The 22,786-nt window shown below is 38.9% G+C and overlaps 1 protein-coding gene across 1 annotated transcript in view; it reads left to right on the forward strand.

Annotated features, from left to right (window-relative positions):
* The window catches only part of LOC124555562 (trafficking protein particle complex subunit 10), a 163,903-nt gene that overhangs the window by 35,027 nt on the left and 106,090 nt on the right, over positions 1-22,786 (forward strand). Inside the window, exons 10-11 of the mRNA XM_047129518.1 lie at positions 5,487-5,593; positions 19,675-19,963. Coding sequence (XP_046985474.1) covers positions 5,487-5,593; positions 19,675-19,963 — 396 coding nt within the window. The remainder of the gene's footprint in view (positions 1-5,486; positions 5,594-19,674; positions 19,964-22,786) is intronic.

The following is a 22,786-nucleotide window of genomic DNA, read 5'->3' on the forward strand; positions in this document are numbered from 1 at the left end:
AAGGCCACAGTGCAGAAGTTCATGTGAGTTGTAAGGGGGGTTAATGATGTCACATTGGCACTAAATTTCACCAATCATGCCCAGTGCCACTGTGGATTTGTCACATAATGGGAATGTCGTCACATCCCGTGTTACTCATATTTCATGCTTTTTCTTTGATGCCTCTGTGATAGAGGTCAGAACCCAGACATCCAGACATGAAAACATGTGGTCTTCTTCTGAATGGCAGAGGAAAACATTCCAGTGACACCACTGCTCAGAATTAACGTGGGCATGGGCTCTTGGGCATGATGTAAAGGATGTCGATGAAACTTCACCTTCCATCGAGGCACTGATTCCTACACATTTTGTGGTCGAAAACTACAGTTCACTGGGTGGTGATCAACATGACGACGTTCTTGACAATGTTAGACTCCCTGCCACTCTTGGAAATTCCAAACCCACTCTAAAAGCATTGTGGGGCTGCAACTCTGCTGTATGTGATATAATCCCTATGGAGTATAGTGGGACCCCAATTTTTGATCTGGTATATAGTGTGGAAACACTAGGGATCATTCAAAACCATTTGATGAAATTAGAAAGTGATCTGAAACAGCAAAAGGTGTTAATGTTTTTTCAGTCCTCTGCCATCCTGTGGTGTGATCACAGGGATGCAACACTGACATGTGCATGAATAAAATGGCAAAGGGTCCCTCTAAGACACCCCCAACCCACTAGCCTCTGTTTGGCAACACTCTTTTGTTGCCACCCACACTTTGGTGAGGAAGTTAAAAATACAACTTTCAGAGACTTTGGAACTTCTTCAGCATCACGGCTGCTCTAGTGCCAGAGGACAGTCAAACCTGTTGAATGGGTTGCCTAACCCTCATGCACTACAGCAGCCAGGAAGCCAAATGGATGTCGAAGTTTCTGACAGGTACATTTTTAACATGCGCAACAAAGGTGCATGGGTGGTGCTGCAGGTGTTGCCAAACTGGAGGGGAGGGTCTTAAAAGGACACTTTGCTGTATTATTCACACACATATTAATGTTGCACACCCCTATGATCATGGCACAGGAAAGGAGGGGGGGGCAGGGTTGAATCAGGAGGGCTGAAAAACCATAAAATACCCTTTGCTACTTCGAACCACATTCAGATTTTGTCGAATAGTTTTGAACGGTCCCTGGTGGTTCTACCATGTATACCAGAGCAAAAATTGTAGTTGCAGTACACTTCAGAGGGATCAAACCATGTTAAGTGTGGTTGCAGCCTCCCCGCGATGTCTTTAGAATAGGTTTGAAACACTCAGGGGTAGCAACAGTGTCTAACTTTGACCTGTTGCTCATCACTCTGTGAACATTGTTTTCGACTGTGAAAAGTGTAGGAATCAACGTGCCAATGGAAGGTGCAGTTTCATTGGTGTTCTTTATGCCATCCTCAAGAGGCCTTTCTATGTTGATTCTGAATGGTGATGTCTGAAATGTTTTCCTCAGTCACCCATAAGAAAACCATGTGGTTTCAACACTAGCTGTTCTGGTTCAGACCTCTATTGCAGAGGTATCAGAACAAGGAGTAAAATGTGGGTAACGACCCTCTCATCATGTGATATGCCCCAGTGGCATTGGGCAGAATTGTGGTACAATTTGGTGCCAATGTGACATCATTAACACACCTTAGAGCTCACATGAATTTCTGAGCTGTGGCCGTTTCATCACGTGTCAACACCTTGCTGTTTTAAAGTGTTGCTGAGTCTGAGGGTGAGGGTAACGTTGCTGGACACCACACTTTTACACCACGAGAGAGGGAGATTGTAGCCACCTTTCAGACCAATTTCAAACTTATGCATCACAATGGGAAGCAGTTACAGGATTTTGATCAAGTGGTCCATCTATTGTGTTGCACAGTGCCTTATTGCATTATGTGTGTGTTAATTAATTAATCCTGAATAATAATGTTTCCTTTTCTATGACCACAAGATTGTAAGTTTTCTTTTTTAAGCATTCGTGCATGTTTTTGTTGGTTTGAAAATGATTTCATAGAATGCAATTGATAGTCACTTAGCTATTTCTGAAAAAAAAAAATTCTTTTACACAGTTGCTTTTACCAGCAACATTTGATTCAAGAGTGTGATACCCTATGTGTATGTTGATACAGTAATGTGTACAAAATGCATTTTTTGGAACAGTTTGATTTTTGCTTTTGAGATTGTGATTAGCAAATGCTTGATGTGTTAAGACAGTGTTAAGTACACCCTTCCTTAGTTTCATATAAAAATGGGAATTTTGTTTAGTTACACTTTGTGAAAATTTTCTCCATCATACACTTCATTGCCTCATATCAGTAAATCCAAGAATTTTTGTGACTTGAATTTTTTAAAGTACTGTGTTTGAAATGAATGAATGTGAGATCATTTTGCTATTTTTCCAACAGATATAGTGTAATAAAAAATCTTTTCTCTGTGTGAAAGTGGTCCTTCTATAACTGCATAAATAATGGCAGGTTGTTCAATGCAAATTAGCTTAGTGAGGCAGCACATGGGAAAAAAGGGCTTGTCTTGGGAAAAATTTGATTGTATCCCTGTCTTTTGGGAACCATGGCAGTCTCAAAGCTCATCATAATACTTTCAAGTACTAGGAAAGGCTCTTTGGAAGATAGACTATTCACACTTTAACTCTTGCTCGATTGCCATGGAAAGGAATTGTGTTTTAATGGACTGAGAACCATCATTTTGTTGTATTTTGACAGGCTTCATGCATGTTGATGGTGAAACAGTAGTCAGTTTTTCAGTGGGGCTGCTACACCTTTCACCTGATTACAGGGAGTGTGGGCTATTGCCATGGAGTGAAGTGGTACTAAAGAGGTACCTCAGTTAACATGTAACTTTTAGAATTTTTATTGCACTTGGTCGTATTTGATTTACTAAAAAATGAAGCTTTGTGTCTACTGCTTCCGTTTATCCTGCTGCACAAAAAAAATTATCTGTTTTCAAGTTTGTAAAACTCTGCCACTAGATGTTGGTTTCCACACGCAAACTGAATTGCTCACACAGCAAGAGCAACCTATGTTCTTTCATTGAAACTTCAGTTTTAAATTTTGTGGCTTGTTCTGTGAGAGGAGGAGAAACATTGAAGGAACTACCTCAGTTTAAAGAGCATTAAATGTGAGGGAAAACACGTGCTACATTCTACATGGGCCCTAAATTGGTGCCCTCTTCATTGTTCTAGCTTCTGCTGCCATGAACTTGCAAGAAATTAACAGTTGAGGATGATACCCTTCTGGTTTAAAACAATTCAACATTCCGGACTTCAGTGAACTTATTGTGACACCATGGACAAATATATCTTACATCGTGGACTGTGGTATGAAAAATCTAAAAACAGTTAATGTCATGTTGCGAAAGACTGCCCCTTTAATATTAACTCCAACGTTACAGACTTATCTGAACGTATTTTGTTACTACCATATTAATATGTCTACATCTACATCTACATCCATACTCCGCAAGCCACCTGACGGAGTGTGGCGGAGTTATGCACTACTTACATGTAGTATTTTTAATTATTGATGTTTCACCATATGATAAATAAATGTCATGTGACGGGGGCCTCCCATTGGGTAGACCGTTCGCCGGGTGCAAGTCTTTTGATTTGAGGCCACTATGGCGACTTGCATGTCGATGGGATGAAATGATGACGATTAGGACAACACAACACCCAGTCCCTGAGTGGAGAAAATCTCCGACCCAGCCGGGAATCGAACCTGAGCCCTTAGGATTGACAGTGTAGCATGTAAAAGCCAAACAAACTCAAAAAAATTAAAGCTTCCTCTAGTTTTTAGAATAGTGTTTCCATATGTTGTAAAGATAGCCTTTTCAAAGATCCATTTATCTGAAACCAAGCCTAAGAATATTACCACCAGTGCATGTGCTTGCCAGGGCAGTTACAAAAGTGTGCTTCTCAGTGTGTCTGCCATTTCCTATTAACCATTACCTGAGGCAACAGAGTTAAGTATTTGTCACCTCATCATGTCCTTGTAGTGAATTGGTTGGTAGTTCACCATCTCTGGTGGAGAAAAAGTCAACAGAAAACAAAAATTGAAAAAGAGTAAATAATACAAAGCTGCTGGTAAACCTTTTGGGATGTGAGGTTGTGGTCCAAGAAACTCTTCCATTCCCAACGTTTCATCCAGGACATTTTCAGCAGGTCGATAGAAACACAAACAGACACATACATACACACAAAATTCTAGCTTTCGCAACCAACGGTTGCTTCGTCAGGAAAGAGGGAAGGAGAGGGAAAGACGAAAGGATGTGGGTTTTAAGGGAGAGGGTAAGGAGTCATTCCAATCCCGGGAGCGGAAAGACTTACCTTAGGGGGAGAAAAGGACGGGAATACACTCGCGCACACACACACATATCCATCCACACATATACAGACAAGCAGTCTTCTGTGGATGTAGACTGAATTTTAGTATTGATCTGAATGATACATTTTCCCATGGTAATGGCTGGTTAACTGTCGCTGTTGTACGAGGTGGTACAGGCGTACCTAATGTATCAGGATTGGAAAGCTTCGTAGACAGAGACATTATAGCCTACCGCACATATCATGTTGTTGAAAATGCAAATAAAGACTTCGGCAAATCATCATATATGTCACCCTCACCCTTCTCCTTGTATACCCGTAATAGACGTAAGTTATCTGTTAATGAAACTGTATTTATCTGGATTAAAGGTAAAGGTACAGTGTGTGTGTGTGTATATATATATATATAAGGAAACATTCCACGTGGGAAAAATTATATATAAAAACAAAGATGAGGTGACTTTACCGAACGAAAGCGCTGGCAGGTCGATAGACACACAAACATACACACACAATTCAAGCTTTCGCAACAAACTGTTGCCTCATCAGGAAAGAGGGAAGGAGAGGGGAAGACGAAAGGAAGTGGGTTTTAAGGGAGAGGGTAAGGAGTCATTTGTCTGCTTGTGTCTGTATGTGTGGATGGATATGTGCGTGTGTGCGAGTGTATACCTGTCCTTTTTTCCCCCTAAGGTAAGTCTTTCCGCTCCCGGGATTGGAATGACTCCTTACCCTCTCCTTTAAAACCCACTTCCTTTCGTCTTCCCCTCTCCTTCCCTCTTTCCTGATGAGGCAACAGTTTGTTGCGAAAGCTTGAATTTTGTGTGTATGTTTGTGTGTCTATCGACCTGCCAGCGCTTTCGTTCAGTAAGTCACCTCATCTTTATATATATACACACACTGGGGCGTGTGGGGTGGGGGATGGGGGGTAGAACATTCCCTTCTATCCTCAGATGTGTCGACTGTTTAACGAAGTTCATGTTGGCTTTATATATATATATATGTTCTACCCTCCATCCCCCACTTTGCTTTGATGGAAAAAAATGGATTGAGAGATATAGAATTAGCATTCTTCAACTTTTATCTCATAGTAACAGTGTGGTCACAGTTCCTCTTAAATTTAATTTTTTTATTTTCTTTTCCAGGTTTATCAGAACCTGTGCAAAAATTGCAGGTGCAAAAGATCTGAATTGTCAGACCAGAATATTCTATTTTGATGAAATGATGAGTGCGCTTATAAAATTTAGTAGTGGTAAGCAACAGATTTTTTTGCATTATTATTCTTTCTTGCAACACATGGTATAAAAAATTTAATTATGCATGAATAATCAGCTTGAGAGAATGGAAAATGTAACAGCATGCTAGTGTAAAATATTGAATAAGAGTTCGCCTAATTTAATTTTGCATTATACTTGTTTTTGAAGAGTTTTGTAAGCTTTGAAAGTTATTAGTTGCTGTTCTGACAGTGCTTTTCCAGGTTGTCCTGTTTTGGCATTTAATTTCTCATCTAGGATTTTTATTTATTATCTTACGTCAAATAGTCTATGTCTACCAAGAGATGTTCATCCTGAGGGTATTCTGTATGCATGTGATGGGTTTTTCTTTCTTCCTGAGCTTGAAGTACCCTTGCTATCCAACGATGTCTCCTAGCTTTAATGTTGGGTGCGATTTGTGCCACTTCACATAACCTGTAGACTTGAGTGTTTGTTAGTTTTCTCAGTTCTGCTGTGATTTGATGTTGGATTCCTCCAAATAGCTTTCTCAAAATATTACTTCCAAATATTGTTGGTTTTACTTCTTTCAAATTAGTTAATGTCCAAATCTCATTGGCATATTTTAGAACAGGTATGCTAAGAGTTTTACGTATTTGTTTGGTTCTCTTTCTAGAGATCAAGCTGCTGCTTATTATGCCCAGCATTGCAAGATAACAGCTATATGTCTCCAACAAAATGTTCTCAGTTTACAAGGAGTGTCATTTTGAGTAAAACACTCGAGCTTTCAATAGCTGTCTCCACCATCATCATCAGGAGTGAAAGTCACTAACTACCTGGGCTGGCACAGTGTCGTGTTTATGTAGATCAGGGCCAGCCAAACGCTGCACAGTGTGCAGACGTGCGGAAGTGCTGCACAGGTGCGCATGTGTGCCACAGCGAGCGACAGCGACATCTGTTACTAGACATGTGTCCTAAATGAACGGCGGCGGCTCCACTTCCCCGTTTATGTGGTACAAGCAAGAGCGCAACATACCCAGTCTTGTTTACTCCTGGTGACCGTAACCTTAACAGAGAAGTGCTGAGAATTGACAGGTACTGTGCAAAAGCAAAGGTTGGGAGATGTATGTTCTCAGTCGTTTAAAAATGACTGGTAACTGCAATTCTTTTTTGTAGCCGTTGGCGAAAACTCGGTGTTTGCTGTGCCGCCGAATAATAGGCGGCCAGCGTAAGTTTTCAATTGAAAGATACTACAATACATACCACAAAGACGAGTGTAGTGTACTCAACAGTAAAGAACGGCAAGCAAAATTAAATATCCTTAAGAAAATGGATGAGACACATCAACTCGATTTTACTGTATGTCAAAGTAACTGTTACTTCTTGAACTCTTAGTTTCTTGTGTTACATTTATGTACGCTGTAAAATTTACTGTTTTCAATTTTCCAGAATGACAACCACACCAAATCTTCACTGCGAGCAAGTTTTAAAATCACATTAAGAATTACACAATGTGGGAAACCCTTTTCCGAAGGGGAGTTTGTGAAATGGTGTCTGATTGATGCTGCAGAACTTGTGTGTCCCACGGACTGTAGCAGGTTTCAAGAAATCAGTCTATCCAAACAAACAGTGACAAGACGTATCAGTGCTAAGGCTGGCGATGTGCACAGGCAGCTAATAAATAAGGCTAAAAACTTTGTTACTTTCTCTGTTGCGCTCGATGAAGCAACAGATCTTACAGATACAGCCCAGGTTGTGATATACATACGAGGTGTCGATATCACACTTTGTGTAACAGAGGACGTATTGGACTTAGTACCTTTGAAAGGGACTGCTACAGGTGCGGACTTACTCCAAGCTGTCGAGCAAGTGATTGATGGTGTCGGTATGGACTGGAATCGGTTAGTCTCAGTGACCACAGATGGAGCACCATCAATGCAAGGCCATCAGAGAGGACTCATAGCACGGATGCGCAAAAAGCTAGGGCGCACAGACGAGGCGTTGTATGGAGTTCACTGCATTCTGCATCGAGAGGCGCTGTGTGCAAAATCAGTAACGTTAGCAAACGTCATGCAAATTGTTGTGCGTACTGTAAACTATCTGAAGACACATGGGCTTATGCGTCGCCAGTTACGGCGGTTCTTGGAGAAATTTGGAGCGGAGTACGGCGACATACCTTACTATACCGAAGTACGCTGGCTCAGTTCAGGTAAAATGCTGAAAATATTTTTTGATTTACGGTTGGTCATAGTAACATCGTTACATGAGAAGGGAAAAAGTGAACCTATGTTGGAAGATCCTTGTTGGATATCAGACCTTGCATTTCTTGTGGACATTACGTCTCACATGAACAGCCTGAATGTCAGTTTGCTAGGTGAAAATAATTTAGTTTCTGACATGTTGGAAAAAGTAAATGCCTTTGAAAGGAAGCTTGCGCTTTTAGAGCGCCAGCTATTGACAGAAAACACTGCACATTTCCCGACTCTTCGACTGGTCCATGAAACTGTTAGATATCAAGAATACGTGTCAACAATTATAAAAATTAAGGAAAAATTTCAAGCACGATTTGCTGATGTTATGAGTTTGTCTCCTGTCATTTGCCTCTTTGCTCGATCATTCTCGTCGTCAGTTGAAGATGATCCAAATGATCTACAGATGGAACTGATAGACCTACAGTGCAATACAAGACTGAAGGACAAGTTCTTTGCAGTGCGAAGTACAAGAGAATTCTACGAAAATTTTTCATAACAAGAATTTCCACGCCTGCACCTAGAAGCTGCGAGAGTTATGTCCATCATATTCGGGTCGACATATGTTTGTGAAACATTTTTCTCGGTGATGAAAATGAATAAAACAAGGTTTCGATCAAGCATAAGTGGTGAAAAGCTTCGCATCAGCTTACGCTTGTCAATGAGCCGTGCTTTTGTGCCCAATATTAACTATATCATTTCTCATGACCAGTGATAAACGTGTTTAGATTTATTCCTTTCGTAATTAAAAATTATTGTTTACTAACTGTGCATTATTGCCTCATTCTGCTCCAGGTTACATTATTATCAGGAAAATTGGTCATTAAACCGATTGTTCCAATGTATACTCACATTTAGGGTTTTTTTTTTTTTAATGTGTGAAGGGCTATGCTCAGCTGAAGTCGATAAAACATAACATTCATCTAATTGTTGGTTATTATGCAGATTTCAGACAGAACTGATGAAAGATATACCAATAATGGTATTGAAATTAATGGTGATCATCGAGAGGTCAGTGAGACAGAAATTATGTGGGTGTAACTGAGGTAACCGAGAATTAGTTATAGGAAACCTTGCATTACTTTAATGTTATTTGAAATCATGAATAAGGTTCGTTGGAAGTTGCTAAGTGCTCTCTTTCTTAAATACTAGATCAGAAACATTACGCGTATTTACATGCCGTCAGTCAAGCTGTCTTAATAAAACCCACGGTTGTTATCTGTATTACTTGTCTTACTGGGTTAAACTGTTGACATAAAAGTAGATGTCTCAATGAGTAGACTGTGATAGTATTTTAAATGTTTAATACGTGAAATACCTTCCCATGGTTGGCTTGCAAACTGTGGAAAGAGCACTAGAATGCGCGGTACAGAGTATACCAGCAAGTGGGTAAAGTGACATCTGTGCCAAGAAACATGCACTACGTGAACGCTGACAGCTGTGGCCGCGCAGCGTACACGCTGTGACCCGGAAGTTGCACATGTGCAGAATTTCTGGCTGGCCCTGATGTAGATGCAATGGCAGCTTATCCTTATATTTTCAAAATTGATACTGTTCATTCCTGTTCCCAATACAAACTGATTTGAGCATATGATAATTCAATATGCTATCCAGTCAGTCTTTCAATTATGTAGTGTGAAACAGGGATATTATATAATGTATGTTGCCATGAGAGGTATAGAGAAAGTGAACTCTTCGGTTAAAATATTGGTCATTGTTACAAAGCCTATAGAGGTATTCCTAATGATAATCTTGTCTAATGCTTTGTGGATTTCTGTAGTTGCTGTTGACAGTGGTCAAAGGCATGACATGAGAATTTGGAGCTGGTATTCAAAAACTCCCTATGGAGTTTCAAATTGTTCAGCAGAATAAATTTAGTGATTACGTAATGCCTATAATAAATTTTATTCATTTTGATGCAAATTCAGTGCCTGCAGTAAAGGAAGGCCTACTATCAGTCCCAATAAGATAATTTGTGTGTCCAAAAGGAATATTTAGTGAGGTGACTTTATACAGCTGTCAGATACTTGAACTGCATTTTGGCTATTAGCTGTATGGATTATTCTTTTTATTTGCTGGCTTCAGCCCTAGTGACCATCATCACAGGAAGACTTTCAACAAAAATGAAATATGTAATGTACGCACAAGATAAAGTAAATAGGTTAACAAGTATGTGAGATAATTATATGAAAGTACTAACAAAAGCAGTAAAACAGATGGAGAAGCACTTGATCTTTCCTGTAGATGAATTGAAAGTCACAAGGTGTTTACTTAACCATATGTAGTATATCATGGCTCAAACAGCATATGAAATTGGCCCCACTACAGTTCACAACTGTGTATCAAAGATAAAGCTGAAATACTGATCACAGTTAAACAGAGACTGTCAATTAACACATTAAGAACTTTCAAGAGTACAATGCGAATATGTTGTATCACATTCAATGTACGTTACATACAAAGATCTACACTGCCAGCAATCTTTAAAGAGGTGGAAGAAAATACACATATGTCTGAGAAGTATATTACAATGTATCAGTGTTGTCTACAGTATGAAGACACAGTTTTTGTGGAAACACATTGAAAATATCACTCAAAGAGTATTGCTTATGAATAATGGGATACCTAAAGTGTAATATTTTAACTTACATCCTATATGTACAAATGTTTTAGTTTGAAAAATATTTGTTTTTGATGTTGTACAGACCTGATGTGTAAACCATCCACGTACCAAGGTTTAGGCTATTGATTTTCATGATTTCACTGACTAGTGCCAGATCTCTAGGTATGAGATAACTGATTAGTGTCTGTGTTTTAGGTTGTATGATAATACAATTTCAAATTTTTGTTATTGGTCAACATTGTTCCTTTAGATAATATCATACATATGCTCCTGTATCGTCCAATACCACACTGGCAACATTGTAATTTAGAAATTATAGAGAACTTCACTATAGTTCTAAACTTGAGTGAGTAGGTTTCTGATGTTTTACCATTAGTTCTATGGCCTTCAAAGAGGAAGAAACATGTAGGCCTAGTTATGACACTGGTAAACTAGACAGTTGCTTAGCTGTTCTTTATACTTACGAGGGTATAGTGCTCAACATGTAGGTCAGTGGTGCCGGAGCTTTGTCATTATTAACCCCTAGCTTAAGTGATATAGTATCCATTATTTAAATGGTTGCTACCTGAGATTCAGATTCATACTACAATAGAATCTTTGATAGCTTTTTGGCTGCATAGTTCATGCTGCTACATTTAAAGTGAACATGTCGTTCTGATGTTTCTATACAGGTTTTTGTCATTGTAGAAATGTACCAGTATTTACTTAACAGAGAAATTTGTATTCTTGACATTGCCAATTGTTATTGTCAGCCAATGTAGTGAAATAATACTAATAGTATGAGACAGCTGCTTCGGCAACATGTACGGCAGTTCATACTTATTGATTATCTTATGTTGTCCCCGATTTTCGTCATATGTATACTTATGTCATATTAGTAATGTTTGTAATTTAAATGTTTGCTGCCCAGTACCTAGGTTGTATCATTACCGATTGGCACTTGATGTACAAGTTGTATAATATTACAATTGGAAACTGTTGCCGTTTATCTACATAATGCCCTTTCAGAAATTAACAGATATTTGTTCATGTAACTTTATACATTGTATTATACACAATATATGATTAAATTATCTTGTACTAATGAGTGTACAAAACTCTGTGTACTTAATTCTGACATAACCTTATATTTGCAAGTATTTTAAATGATGTATTTTCATGATGTGTGTGTTACTGATAACTAACAGATTTATTGCTAAGGTATTGACTGGAAATTTATGATTTACGAAACATTAGAGTCCTATTGATGGATCTATGGCTGTATGGAATGTAAGTTAGTATATTACTCTTCAGATATCCCATTACTCATAAGTACTAATTTTTGAGTGATATTTTCATTATGTTTCCATGAATACTGTGCCTCTGCACACTGTTGACAACACTTATACATTCTAATATTATCTTCTAGGGTATATGTATATCATTTCCACTTTTCTGGTTGCTGACAGTGTCTCTCTCTGTATAACTTTAATCAAATATGATATGGTGTACTTCGCATTGTATTCTCCGAAGTTCTTACATACGTACGTGTACATTGATGGTCTCTATTTAACGGTGATCAGTTCTCACACTATTTCTTTCATACTCAGTTGTGAGTTATAGTGAGGGAATTGTTTTGCTGCTTTCAGTTGTGATATATAACATATGGTTAATTAAACATCATGTAACATTGAGGACTTTGTCTTCATCTAAATGAAAGATAAATTGCTTGTACATCTAATGTATTTCCTGTGATGATGGTTGCTAGGGCCAAGACTGGTAAAGAATAAAGAATAATTTATACATCTTACAGTTAAAATGAAGTTCTTCCTCTGCAAGGCTCATCGCACTTAATTTTGTTGTGTTATTGAACTCACTGCTCAACAGGCACCAACGCCTTACTTTAAAGGTTTGCCGTATAATGTATTTTTCTGTTTAACTCTGTGTATGCACTGTTGGGTAGCTGAATATTTTTATTGTACATGTTTAAATTTTTCTGCTAGTCAAGCTCAAAATAGAGAAGACTAGCTCTGTGTTGGTGTTCCAATTGCAGTGTCATCAAGACATACTACCAATGCAACACACATCAGGGCATGAAGAAAGCCTTGCCACAAATCTCCGAGTGAGGAAAGCAGAAACAGAAAGACCCAAGCTCAGTGCCCCAACATGATTACTGAATTGTCACAGCTAGGAAAGAGGCACTGATGGGACCGATAAGTAAGGGCAAATGCATTCATACACCCAGAGTCACCATGTCGTAGGTGCAGGCTTGGCCCTTCAAGTAATGAGAATTTTGGAGCTCAAAGACATCTCCAATCATGCTGCCATTTTTTTTTTGTGTCACTAGGACCAGATAAAATGATGATCTGTTAAGTTTCAGTGAAAACAAGACAAGCTGATTGATGATGGTCTGCCTGCTACACACTAGCTGAGTGCAACACAGATACGCAGCCAACCTGATACCTATCACAGCCGTGGTCTGCTGTTACTGCCTACTGGGACATTGCAGATGCGGAGAAGACTGATGTGCTGTCAACCTATGCCGCCGCCCCCCACCTCCACCCCCACCAGCGCAGCTGGTGGCCATGGTTCACATCTCCCTTATGAGGCATCTTTGAGGCACATGCTTGCATCTGGCTGCCGATTGCTGCCCTGAAGACACTTTATGATTCTGTAAACTCAACACGAGAAAGAAATATTACTGCAGATACCACTGTCACTGATGCGTCCAGGCATGAACTGGAGCACTCGTCCATACTCTGTGCCCGGCCTCCTGCACACAACGCAACCCCAGCTTTCCAAGTTGCAACAGCACCCAATACTTCTAACACTGCAGTGAAGACCAGCTTTTTACATGAGCCTGTTCTGTTGAAACTACATACCATGTAGTTTCCCTTCTTTGATGAGAATATTGCACAATAGTTAGCAAACCGCCAAACGTGATTAACCTGGTCGTGTAGTGTATGTACAGTTAGTGTGGTTCTGACTGTAAAATGTATTGACAATTAAAAAAAATTGCTGTAGTTCATGGAGTACTACATGCTTCTTCTGGACGTCCAGTTCAGAAGATCAGGTGAGAGCAAACTGTTCAGTAGCTCAGAATATGAGAAGTTAGAAGTGTAGTGTATCAAAAAGCTCGGACAATTTATAAATTTCAGGTAAAATGTTTGATGTGGATATGGGTGACAATGAATTACATTGTTTATTTGGGTGTAGCTAGTAACCTATAAAATGTCAAAGTTGTGCAATTTCAGAACCATTCCCAATACCATAGAATCTAAAAAGTGACATTAAATTATTATTTCTGTGCTTTTAAAAATACTCCTGTTGTCTAATCCCATTATTGACAAATACTAGTCAATGTACCTAGCAGTAAAACCTTTCCTCAAGTATTTTGCAGTTTCAGAAACAATCACAGTCATGCTTTGTTTCCAGATACGAAATTAGTTGTGCAAATATGTGTATAAATATTTCATTTCCAGGTAATGATTCATAACTAACAGCCACAATCTCTAGAATTTTCTTTACACATAACCTTTCATGCCTTGAGTTACTCTTTATCAGTTTTGTGAACAGAATACCATAATTGTGCAGTGACGTTGGCTTGCAGAGGCATTGGCTTGCAGAGGCATTGGCTTGCAGAGGCATTGGCTTGCAGAGGCATTGGCTTGCAGAGGCATTGGCTTGCAGAGGCATTGGCTTGCAGAGGCATTGGCTTGCAGAGGCATTGGCTTGCAGAGGCATTGGCTTGCAGAGGCATTGGCTTGCAGAGGCATTGGCTTGCAGAGGCATTGAGATTATGTAGCAACATTGTAGTGTGTCTAGACTGTCTCAGTGGTTATGTGCCAGTCCATGGATCAAAAAGTCTGATATGTCCTAGGATTTTTCTAGTCACTTATCACTGCTAGCAATGTTCATTAATGTGAAAAATGTAATGTTACATCTGGAGTCCAAGTCCACATTAAGCTGTAGGTCCTCCTGTAACTTGCTGTGTAAGTTATTTCAGAGGTGGGAGGAAAGCAAGGGCATACCAGCTCCGTTAGGATAACACCTAGTAAAGCACTGTGGCGTTCAAACCAAGTCTGGGGTTCATGAAAGCTTAATCAATCATTGCATGCATTCAGCCAGTGCCTGATGTGTTTCTGAAGTCGTGTGTCTGAGTACTAGAAAAAAAGACATAATGTGGACTTACCTGCAGAGGGCTACATTCTGTTGAACATGCATGTGGTGTTATACATTAAAAAATTAAAATAATTTCAGTGTGCAGTTCTTGTCAAATTACTGAGTGGCACAACCAATCTGTCTAGTTCGAAACACAAATTATTTTAGGCATGCCATTGTGTTTATTTTCCGAGTTTGACAGTTGAGTGATAATGATTTCCTATCTGTAATTTATAGGTTTCCAACCTCAGCAATGTGAATAGTGACCAATACGTTCTTCAACATTTTTAACCATACTAAGTTGCACTAATCGTGGTCTACAGGGATTAAATAAACTGATGGAACTTTCCAAGCATGTTAATAATGAAGAAGCTTCTTTTTCAGTCCAGGAATAATTTTAGTGTACTTTTGTTGAAGAAATTTTACTACAGTTATTCTATTGGATTTTTGGTATGTTGAAACAGCCCAGCACTTCCTTGACAAAGTTTGCTGGAGATGCTACCTCATATAGTCTGTGGTTTGGAAAAGAGCACTTTTTGATTATAGATTAACTGATTACACTTGATGAAGCTTAACCACACCTATAATGGTGTTGATGTTGAATGGGTTCACAGAAGTGAAAAATGGTAATGGTTTCATGTACACACTGTAGTGGCTGTGTGTGTAGTGAGAATTTTGTGATTTTTCATAGTCCAGAATTTGTTTGTACAGTTCATAAATGAACAAAACATGTTCTTACGGAATGTTACAGTGTTAGAATGGAGAATGTCTGTTACTTGATTCTAGTGTTAGGTATTTACATCATGAGTATACAACAGCATTAGAATGGAGAATGTTGATTGTACAGCTGTATTGTTCCCATTAAATTAGGCTTCATTCTCTTGTGATGATTGTCATAGCAGATACTGCTGTAAAAACTAAAACTCCTAACTGTTCCCTCCTTATACATTTACAAAACCATGTTCTTCGTTCCTAGGCACAACAATTTTCTGGGGAGGAAATAAGTTCGCCCTTATTTGAAACACAATTAATAAAGGCAAGTACGTGTTTCCTGCACTAAATATGCTGAGACTCCACAGTATACTGTCTGCAAGCTGGCAGCTGGGTGCCCACAGGCAGAGTTACGAATGTGATTCATCAATACCACTGGACTGTAGCGTACCATCTGTGCCTGCCCAATATGAGCTGACAGGTGCTTACGCCCCATGGGTCATGGTTGGAACAGCGTGGTACACGGGGACAGAAATATATAAGAAGTGGACAGACAAAACCATCCTCAATTTGAAACTGGATCCTGTTAAAAGAAATCAACAGGATGTTTTTGGGGGAAATTCCTACTATTTGGTAAAATAATTCATGTTCAATGAAATATGTTGACCATTGTGAAACTTAGAATAAGATTTATTGAGTGACCATTTTCCATAAGGGAACACTTTTAATACAGTAGACCCTTGTTATTTTGAAATCAAATATGCTGCAAACTCAGTTAACCCATACTAGCTGTTTGGTCCCAGCCAATTTGCATTGAAAAATGTACCGCTTACACCAAATTTTGGATAATTTGTACTACAAACAAAATTTTGGTCCCCAAATTACATATTCTGTATCGTACTCTTCATCTAAACATAAAAGTATGTACATATGTAGTGCTGTGCACTACGGTACTTTCCGTTACGCATGTCACAAAATTTTTCTCAATAATGTTACTGTTCTGTACTTTCACGACAATGGCCTGATCACTTTTTTGCTGCCCATGTGTCATTCCCTAGCACAAGAGGCCAGGGCGGGGGAAGAGAGGGGTTCGTTGTTTGAATGGTTCCAACATATTTGCTCACAGCAAATTCAGTGTTCCAGCCTCATGCTTCAAGAAAACGATAATGAAATGGCCCAGAAAAATGAAATTTCCGGGTTTGTGTTTTCCGCAGGCTGGCTAAAGCATTTTCAGGACAGGCATAAAATCACAGTGCTGTCATTGTCTGTGTGGAGAAACATAGAGTAAAGGAGGAAGATGCCAATGAGTGAACATGGAGAATTTCAGTCCAAACTTTCTCATACCCAAGAGATGTGTGTAATATGGATGAAGCTGGTGTTTCCCATAACTTGCTGCCTGAATAACCCGATGCCTGAATAACCCTACAGGTCAAGGGCAAAAAATGTAAGGGAGGAAAACACAGTATGTAGAGACTGGCACTGGTCTTATGTTGTTATTCAGGTGGTTCTGAGAAGCTCAAACCATTAGTGATTGTAAAATACAAGAATCCACATTATTTTAAAAACTTCAACCTATCCGTATGAAGATGGTATCTGTTCATTTGGACATGTCCGAAAGAACAGATACCGTTGATAATTGTGCGGCTTTCGAAGAATGAAATTATGAGTACAATGAAATCCAGACCATTAGATGCTTACAGGCGTTGATAAATATCAACGGGGACAGTTGTGCCCCCTGACCCGGACTCGAACAGGGATCTCCTACTTACAGGGCAGGCACTCTATCCGACAGCCATCGAGGGCACAGAGGATAGTGTGACTGCAGGGACTTATATCTGGTGTGCTTCCCGTGAGACCCACATTTCCAACTTACTGTCCACACACTACATTTGTTGTGCCCCTGAGCATAGTGGGCCAAATATAAGCCCCTACAGTCGCACTATCCTCTGTGTCCTCAATGGCTCTGTCGGATAGAGCATCTGCCATCTAAGCAGGAGGTCCTAGGTTCGAATCCCGCTCGAGGCACACATTTTGAACTGTCCTCGTTGATATTTATCGATGCCTGTAAGCAGCTAATGGTCTGGATTTCATTGTACTCGTAATTTCATTCAACCTATCCAGTCTGCCTGCCAATATGAGAATAACAATAAATCTGAAATGACTGGATATTTCTCCAGTAGCTGGCTCTTGAAGGCTCAACGACAAATGGCAGCGAGGAAGAGAAATATTTTGCTAACTTTGGAGCACTCCTCGGCACATCAGTTAGATCGCCTGGAATTTCTGAACATAGAAGAAGTCATCTTCTTACCGGCTAACAGTGTGAGCCCTTCGCAGCCATTAGACTGAGGAAAAATAGCCTCAGTGAAGTGTAATTACAGAAGCCAACTTATTGGGGCTGCTAGCAGTGTAATCAAACTACAAGAAACAGTTCCACATTGTAATGTATTGCAAGATGTCAGCAACATATCTGCTGCTTGGGATGAAATTACAACAGACACCATAACTAACTGTTTTAAGAAGGCCTGGGCAGCAGCTGATACCACCACTGAAGTTGACGAGGAAATCTATGATTCAACATCTGAACTTATAAATCGGGTAAAACTTTTGATTCTGGTGCTGCTCTTCTGCAGACTTTAAACCCAGTTGGTGCCCTCTTGTACTGTCAGTATGGAAGAATTAGAAGACTGGATGCAACCAGATATTATTGGTCCTGCTGAAGAACCAGTCATCAATACTGCTGATTATACAGAAGAGAATGATGGCACTTTAATGTCACGCTGTGAGGTGAAACATGATGATACGACACCACCACCCGGTGCTGAAGTTGCAGCTGCAGTCGCGGTTCTCAAGAGATTTGCTGCCATTTGTGATGTCTGCATGGCATTTCAGGCTACTTTGTGTGTGGTGTTTTCAGAGTGTGTCATAATATTATGACCAACAGTCTGTCAAACAATAATTAATGATTTTCTTTTCAAATTGATGTATAGAAGTAAAATGTGTAATTGATAAGAATTGTTGTAAATAAAATGTGCTATGATCAAAACTTAGTGTTTCAAAGAATAGTACATAGGAGTGTTTATTAAGATCATTGTTTGTACTATTACATGACGTACTAATTCAATGAGGTCAATACTGTTCTGCAATATGTATGTAATTGTACTGTTTGGAGAAAAAAAGATGACAAGAATTTGACAGTATGTACATATAGTTTCTCAATTAAACAAATGCCATAAATAGTGTTGTACATGTACGGTGTAGCTATTCTTACTTTTGCTTGGAGATTGTGAAAATAGAGCATACTTATTCATTGGTACCCATGATGAGAGAAAAGGTGAAAAAGTGAACTCAGTGTTCAAATATTTTACAAAGTATCTTGTTACTTAAAATTTTGTCTAACTGAATTGTCTGCTTTTCGGTCCCCTGTAGAATATTTGACATTTTTGACGGACGCTCAGTCTCATTTATGCTTGCACCAAATCATCACTATCAAAGTGAAATCCTCCAAGGTATTCTTTGAGTTTTGGAAACAAATGAAAATCAGATGGGGTCTAGTCAGGACTGTATGGAGGATGATCAAAGGCAGTGAATCCAGAGGTCGCAGCACTCGTGTGTGGTCTGGCATTGTCATGCTGAAGGAGAAGTGCTCCATGTGTGAATGACCTTTCATCCACCGTGTTTGAATGACCTCTTCGAATTCATAAGTTGATTACAGCATGCCATTTCTCACACTCCCAACATAAGTTATATTACTAACCACCATGTTACACACTACAATTCAAAGCCCTCTAGTGTTAGTAGGCCGCAACTTGGGTCAGTGAAGCAGGGAAGGTGACCTAGTAATATGCATGACATACCTTAACTAATATTGAGAAGAGAACAAAAAATTTGAAGGCATTACTTTTCAGCATGATCTCGTAAATTGACATATTTGTTGGTTATTTTGTACCTTCAAGAGGTGAAATGTGTAGTACTGCCAATGGACACACAAGTGACACATTACGAAGCTGTAGGTTACTGCTGTTAGCATTTATTGTACTTTAATAATAATATTTATCACAAATGTCAAAATATTTTGAAACATACTTAACTGTTGTTTAATCTGTGGGTTTCCTCAGTTTTAGCAAATAAAGGTTTCACCAGTTATTGCCAAATCAGTGAGAATGTACTATATCATACAAGATTAACAGTTCCTGTTTTAATAAGAAACTTGTACTCAGTTTGAAACTGAGACTGTATGAGTCATTATTTTGGGAAGAGTTAGTTACATAAATAGCAAAATATACTGCAAAATCCATAAAATGTAAATATTGTCTTACAGGAGGCATACATTTTGTGTCAAATGAAATGACTAAGGATCTTTCTATTTAATTTTATTTAATATTTGTTTTCTTTGTTACAGAAAATCCAGTAACTACACAGTTGTCGGATGCCTTTCAACTTAACAGAGTTGAAATAATAAAAGCAAGCAAACCAATTATTAAACATTCAGTTGTGGAAGTGGAGTTTGAGGTGGAGAGCTTACTGCCTAAGGTGGTGTGTTGCAAAAGAGCATCAGTCCTAGTAAATGAAGTTAGAGAAACTTTGAGGCAAAGTGGGCTACCAGATCCTCGTCCCCATGAAATGGTTTCTGAGAAGAAATCGAAGCAGCATAGTGAAGATGCTAAAGCATCTTTAAAACTTGTAGATAGGTATGGCATTTCTTAAAGAAACCCATAGTATTTACAACAGATTCTTTCATGTTTCACTGATAAATGCTCTAATAATTTTGCAGTCTTTTTTGACACCTCTCCTACATGAATTGGTGAATGTTGGGGTTTTGTAGTTTGCACATAACATTAATTTCTTAAATAGAATCCTCTCTTAAAATGCCAAAGAATGCATCATGCCCTTCTAAATTAGACAGCCTCCATTACATTCGACTTTGCAGGGGACAGTCCTACTAACACATTGTTCCAAATATTAACACTATTTGGAGCATTGAAATTTCCTGCAATGCCAAAAAGAGAGAAAACTATTTCGAAACTTCTTCTAAAAAGTTCTCTAATACAGGCACTTGGAAATAACAGAGAACATGAAAATAAAAAGAAGTGCGTAACTGTCTTCCAAAAAATTGGTTTCCTATTATCGATCAAGTCTTGCGTTGTGTGTTAACCTGAGTCACTGTAATACAGTTCCACTGTTGGAAAGCATAAAACATTTGATACTGAAAGGAGGAGTTTTATTAATCATTGTTAGTACGGGTGTAGTGACATCCCTTAACAAAGTGAGAGCAGGAGAGCTGAAAAACCCCAATGTGTCTGTGTATTCATTTAGAATACATTTAACAATTTGATATGGATTCATTTCTCAGATACGAGCTGGAATCATTTAATCCACTTCATGATTTCAGTCTCCAGTTCGAGGAATAGTTGATCAAGCCCTGCAAAAATGTGTCTCTAACAGTACCACTAAAGTTAGTAGAGATCCTCCTCAATATACAAACAGTGACATCAGAAACTTTTTAAGAAACAGCATCTGCTGAGAAACAGGTATGCGTAAACTAGCAGATGGGTACATATTAATCAAAGCAGTGCGCTACCAGGAAGGAAATGTTTGAAGCTATCAATAACTCCAATGTTATACCATTGCAAGACTTCTCCTGAAATATCAAGAAATAACAATATCAAAGCCAAAATTTTAAAAATTTACCTTTAAATGTTTCCCACAAAGGAAGTCTAAAAATAGTGTTACCATTAACCCTTCTGCTGCCACAGACGTTCATTCTGTGGGGACAGCTTTTGGCCTGCTGAATAACCTGCAGCCGCCTTCTGCCCTCCTTTTGAATATTTCAGCCATAGCTTGTGAGCTAAATGCTGTACAGTCTGCATGTCCACTCTCTTCAGTTCGTCTCTGTCTTGGCGCATGCTGACGCAATAAGTCGTTCAAAAGGGAAACGAAGTGTTAACTGAAACACACTATTGATGCATCTGAATACCTTAAGAGTATATAAATAAAATGACAAACTTCAAACCAGAGATCAATGTTTCCAAATACGAAAATCTTTCCTTTATGTTGGGATGCTTTGATGGTACCCTTAATGGTGAATCTATATAATTTTTTATTAACTGATAATACGTAGGCTGTGTATTTACTTCATTCATGGAGTAAGTATTGCTGCATATGTAGAATCATATCCATATGATGCCAGCATGCTACTTCACCTAGAGAGAGAGAGAGAGAGAGAGAGACTTAAGTCTCGGAATCTTTTAGTGTTTAAATACTTCGTAAAAAGTGCAGTATGTATTTTCAGTCCTTTTCGTGTCACTAGACAGTAGTCACAGCCAAAAATTGATATACATGAATATAATTGTGTATGTTAGATTGAATTAATTTTGACATATCATTAGAAGACGAATATGTAAAAGTGCAGTTTTACCTGTGCAACGTATGCTACATAATTACATAATGTACAAAATAGATATAACATCATCTGAAACAGAACAGCAAGTCTGTTTCTTGCCAACATACTTCTTCATTTGGTCTGGTGCTCCAAAGGGAGGAAACTGAATAGTTTGAGTACTTTCTACAGTACTCAATATGTGCATTCAATTCTTGTATACACCTTAGTCAATTTTCAGGGCTTAAAATCAAGGTACCCAAACATAATTGTTTTGTATCATGTTACAATAATTTCATCACATTGAAGAGTGATGAATATTTCCAGTTTCTGTTTAACTGGTGAAGTGAATCACGTGTATTTATGTCACATAAAGTGTAGATATTGTAGAACACCAAGCCTGTTTGTTGCTAGCGTATTTGATCATGTGGGGAGGTACTTCAGACTCCAAAACACAAGCATCTGAACACTGGTTTGTACATATAGTATGTATGAACCCAGAAGCGTGTCACAACTGTCAACTGTACACACACTCGAACTGTAATCTGTAATCTGTGAGAAGTGTTCAGATGAAAAGGTACAGAACGTCGTAACAACCTGAACAGGTTGAAATTTGCGTATGCCACTTTGGTTTAATGTAGTAAGACACGAATGCAGTGTCTGGTGTGGTTTTGCACAGGTGTAACCTCTTCATAAAAAATTTAAAGCTGTGCCCGTAGCAGGCAAGGTGGTACTCACTATCTTTTTCAGCATCCGAGGCCTAATACTCGCCGAATACATCAAACATGGAAAAACCGTTAACACTGGATGTGTACTGAGACACAGTGTAGCCCATGCAAGTCCATCAAGAGCAAACAGTGGCTGCTCACACAGAAAGTGATCCTGCTCCATGATAACAAGCACCCACACATCTCCAAGGTCACCCAAAGTGTAATGCTGAAGTTTAAGTGGGACTAGCTTGAGCATCCACTTTACAGCACAAATGTGGCACCTTGCAGTTTCCATGTGTTTGGTCCATTAAAAATATATCTTGAAGGGAAGTGCTTCAACTCTGATGATGAACTGAAGGACACAGTGGAGGACTGGCTCCTGCAACGTCACAGGAATTTTGGCAAAGGGGAAACCTTCAGCTTGT

This window comes from Schistocerca americana, chromosome X, assembly GCF_021461395.2.
Source record: "Schistocerca americana isolate TAMUIC-IGC-003095 chromosome X, iqSchAmer2.1, whole genome shotgun sequence".
Classification (NCBI taxonomy): domain Eukaryota; kingdom Metazoa; phylum Arthropoda; class Insecta; order Orthoptera; family Acrididae; genus Schistocerca; species Schistocerca americana.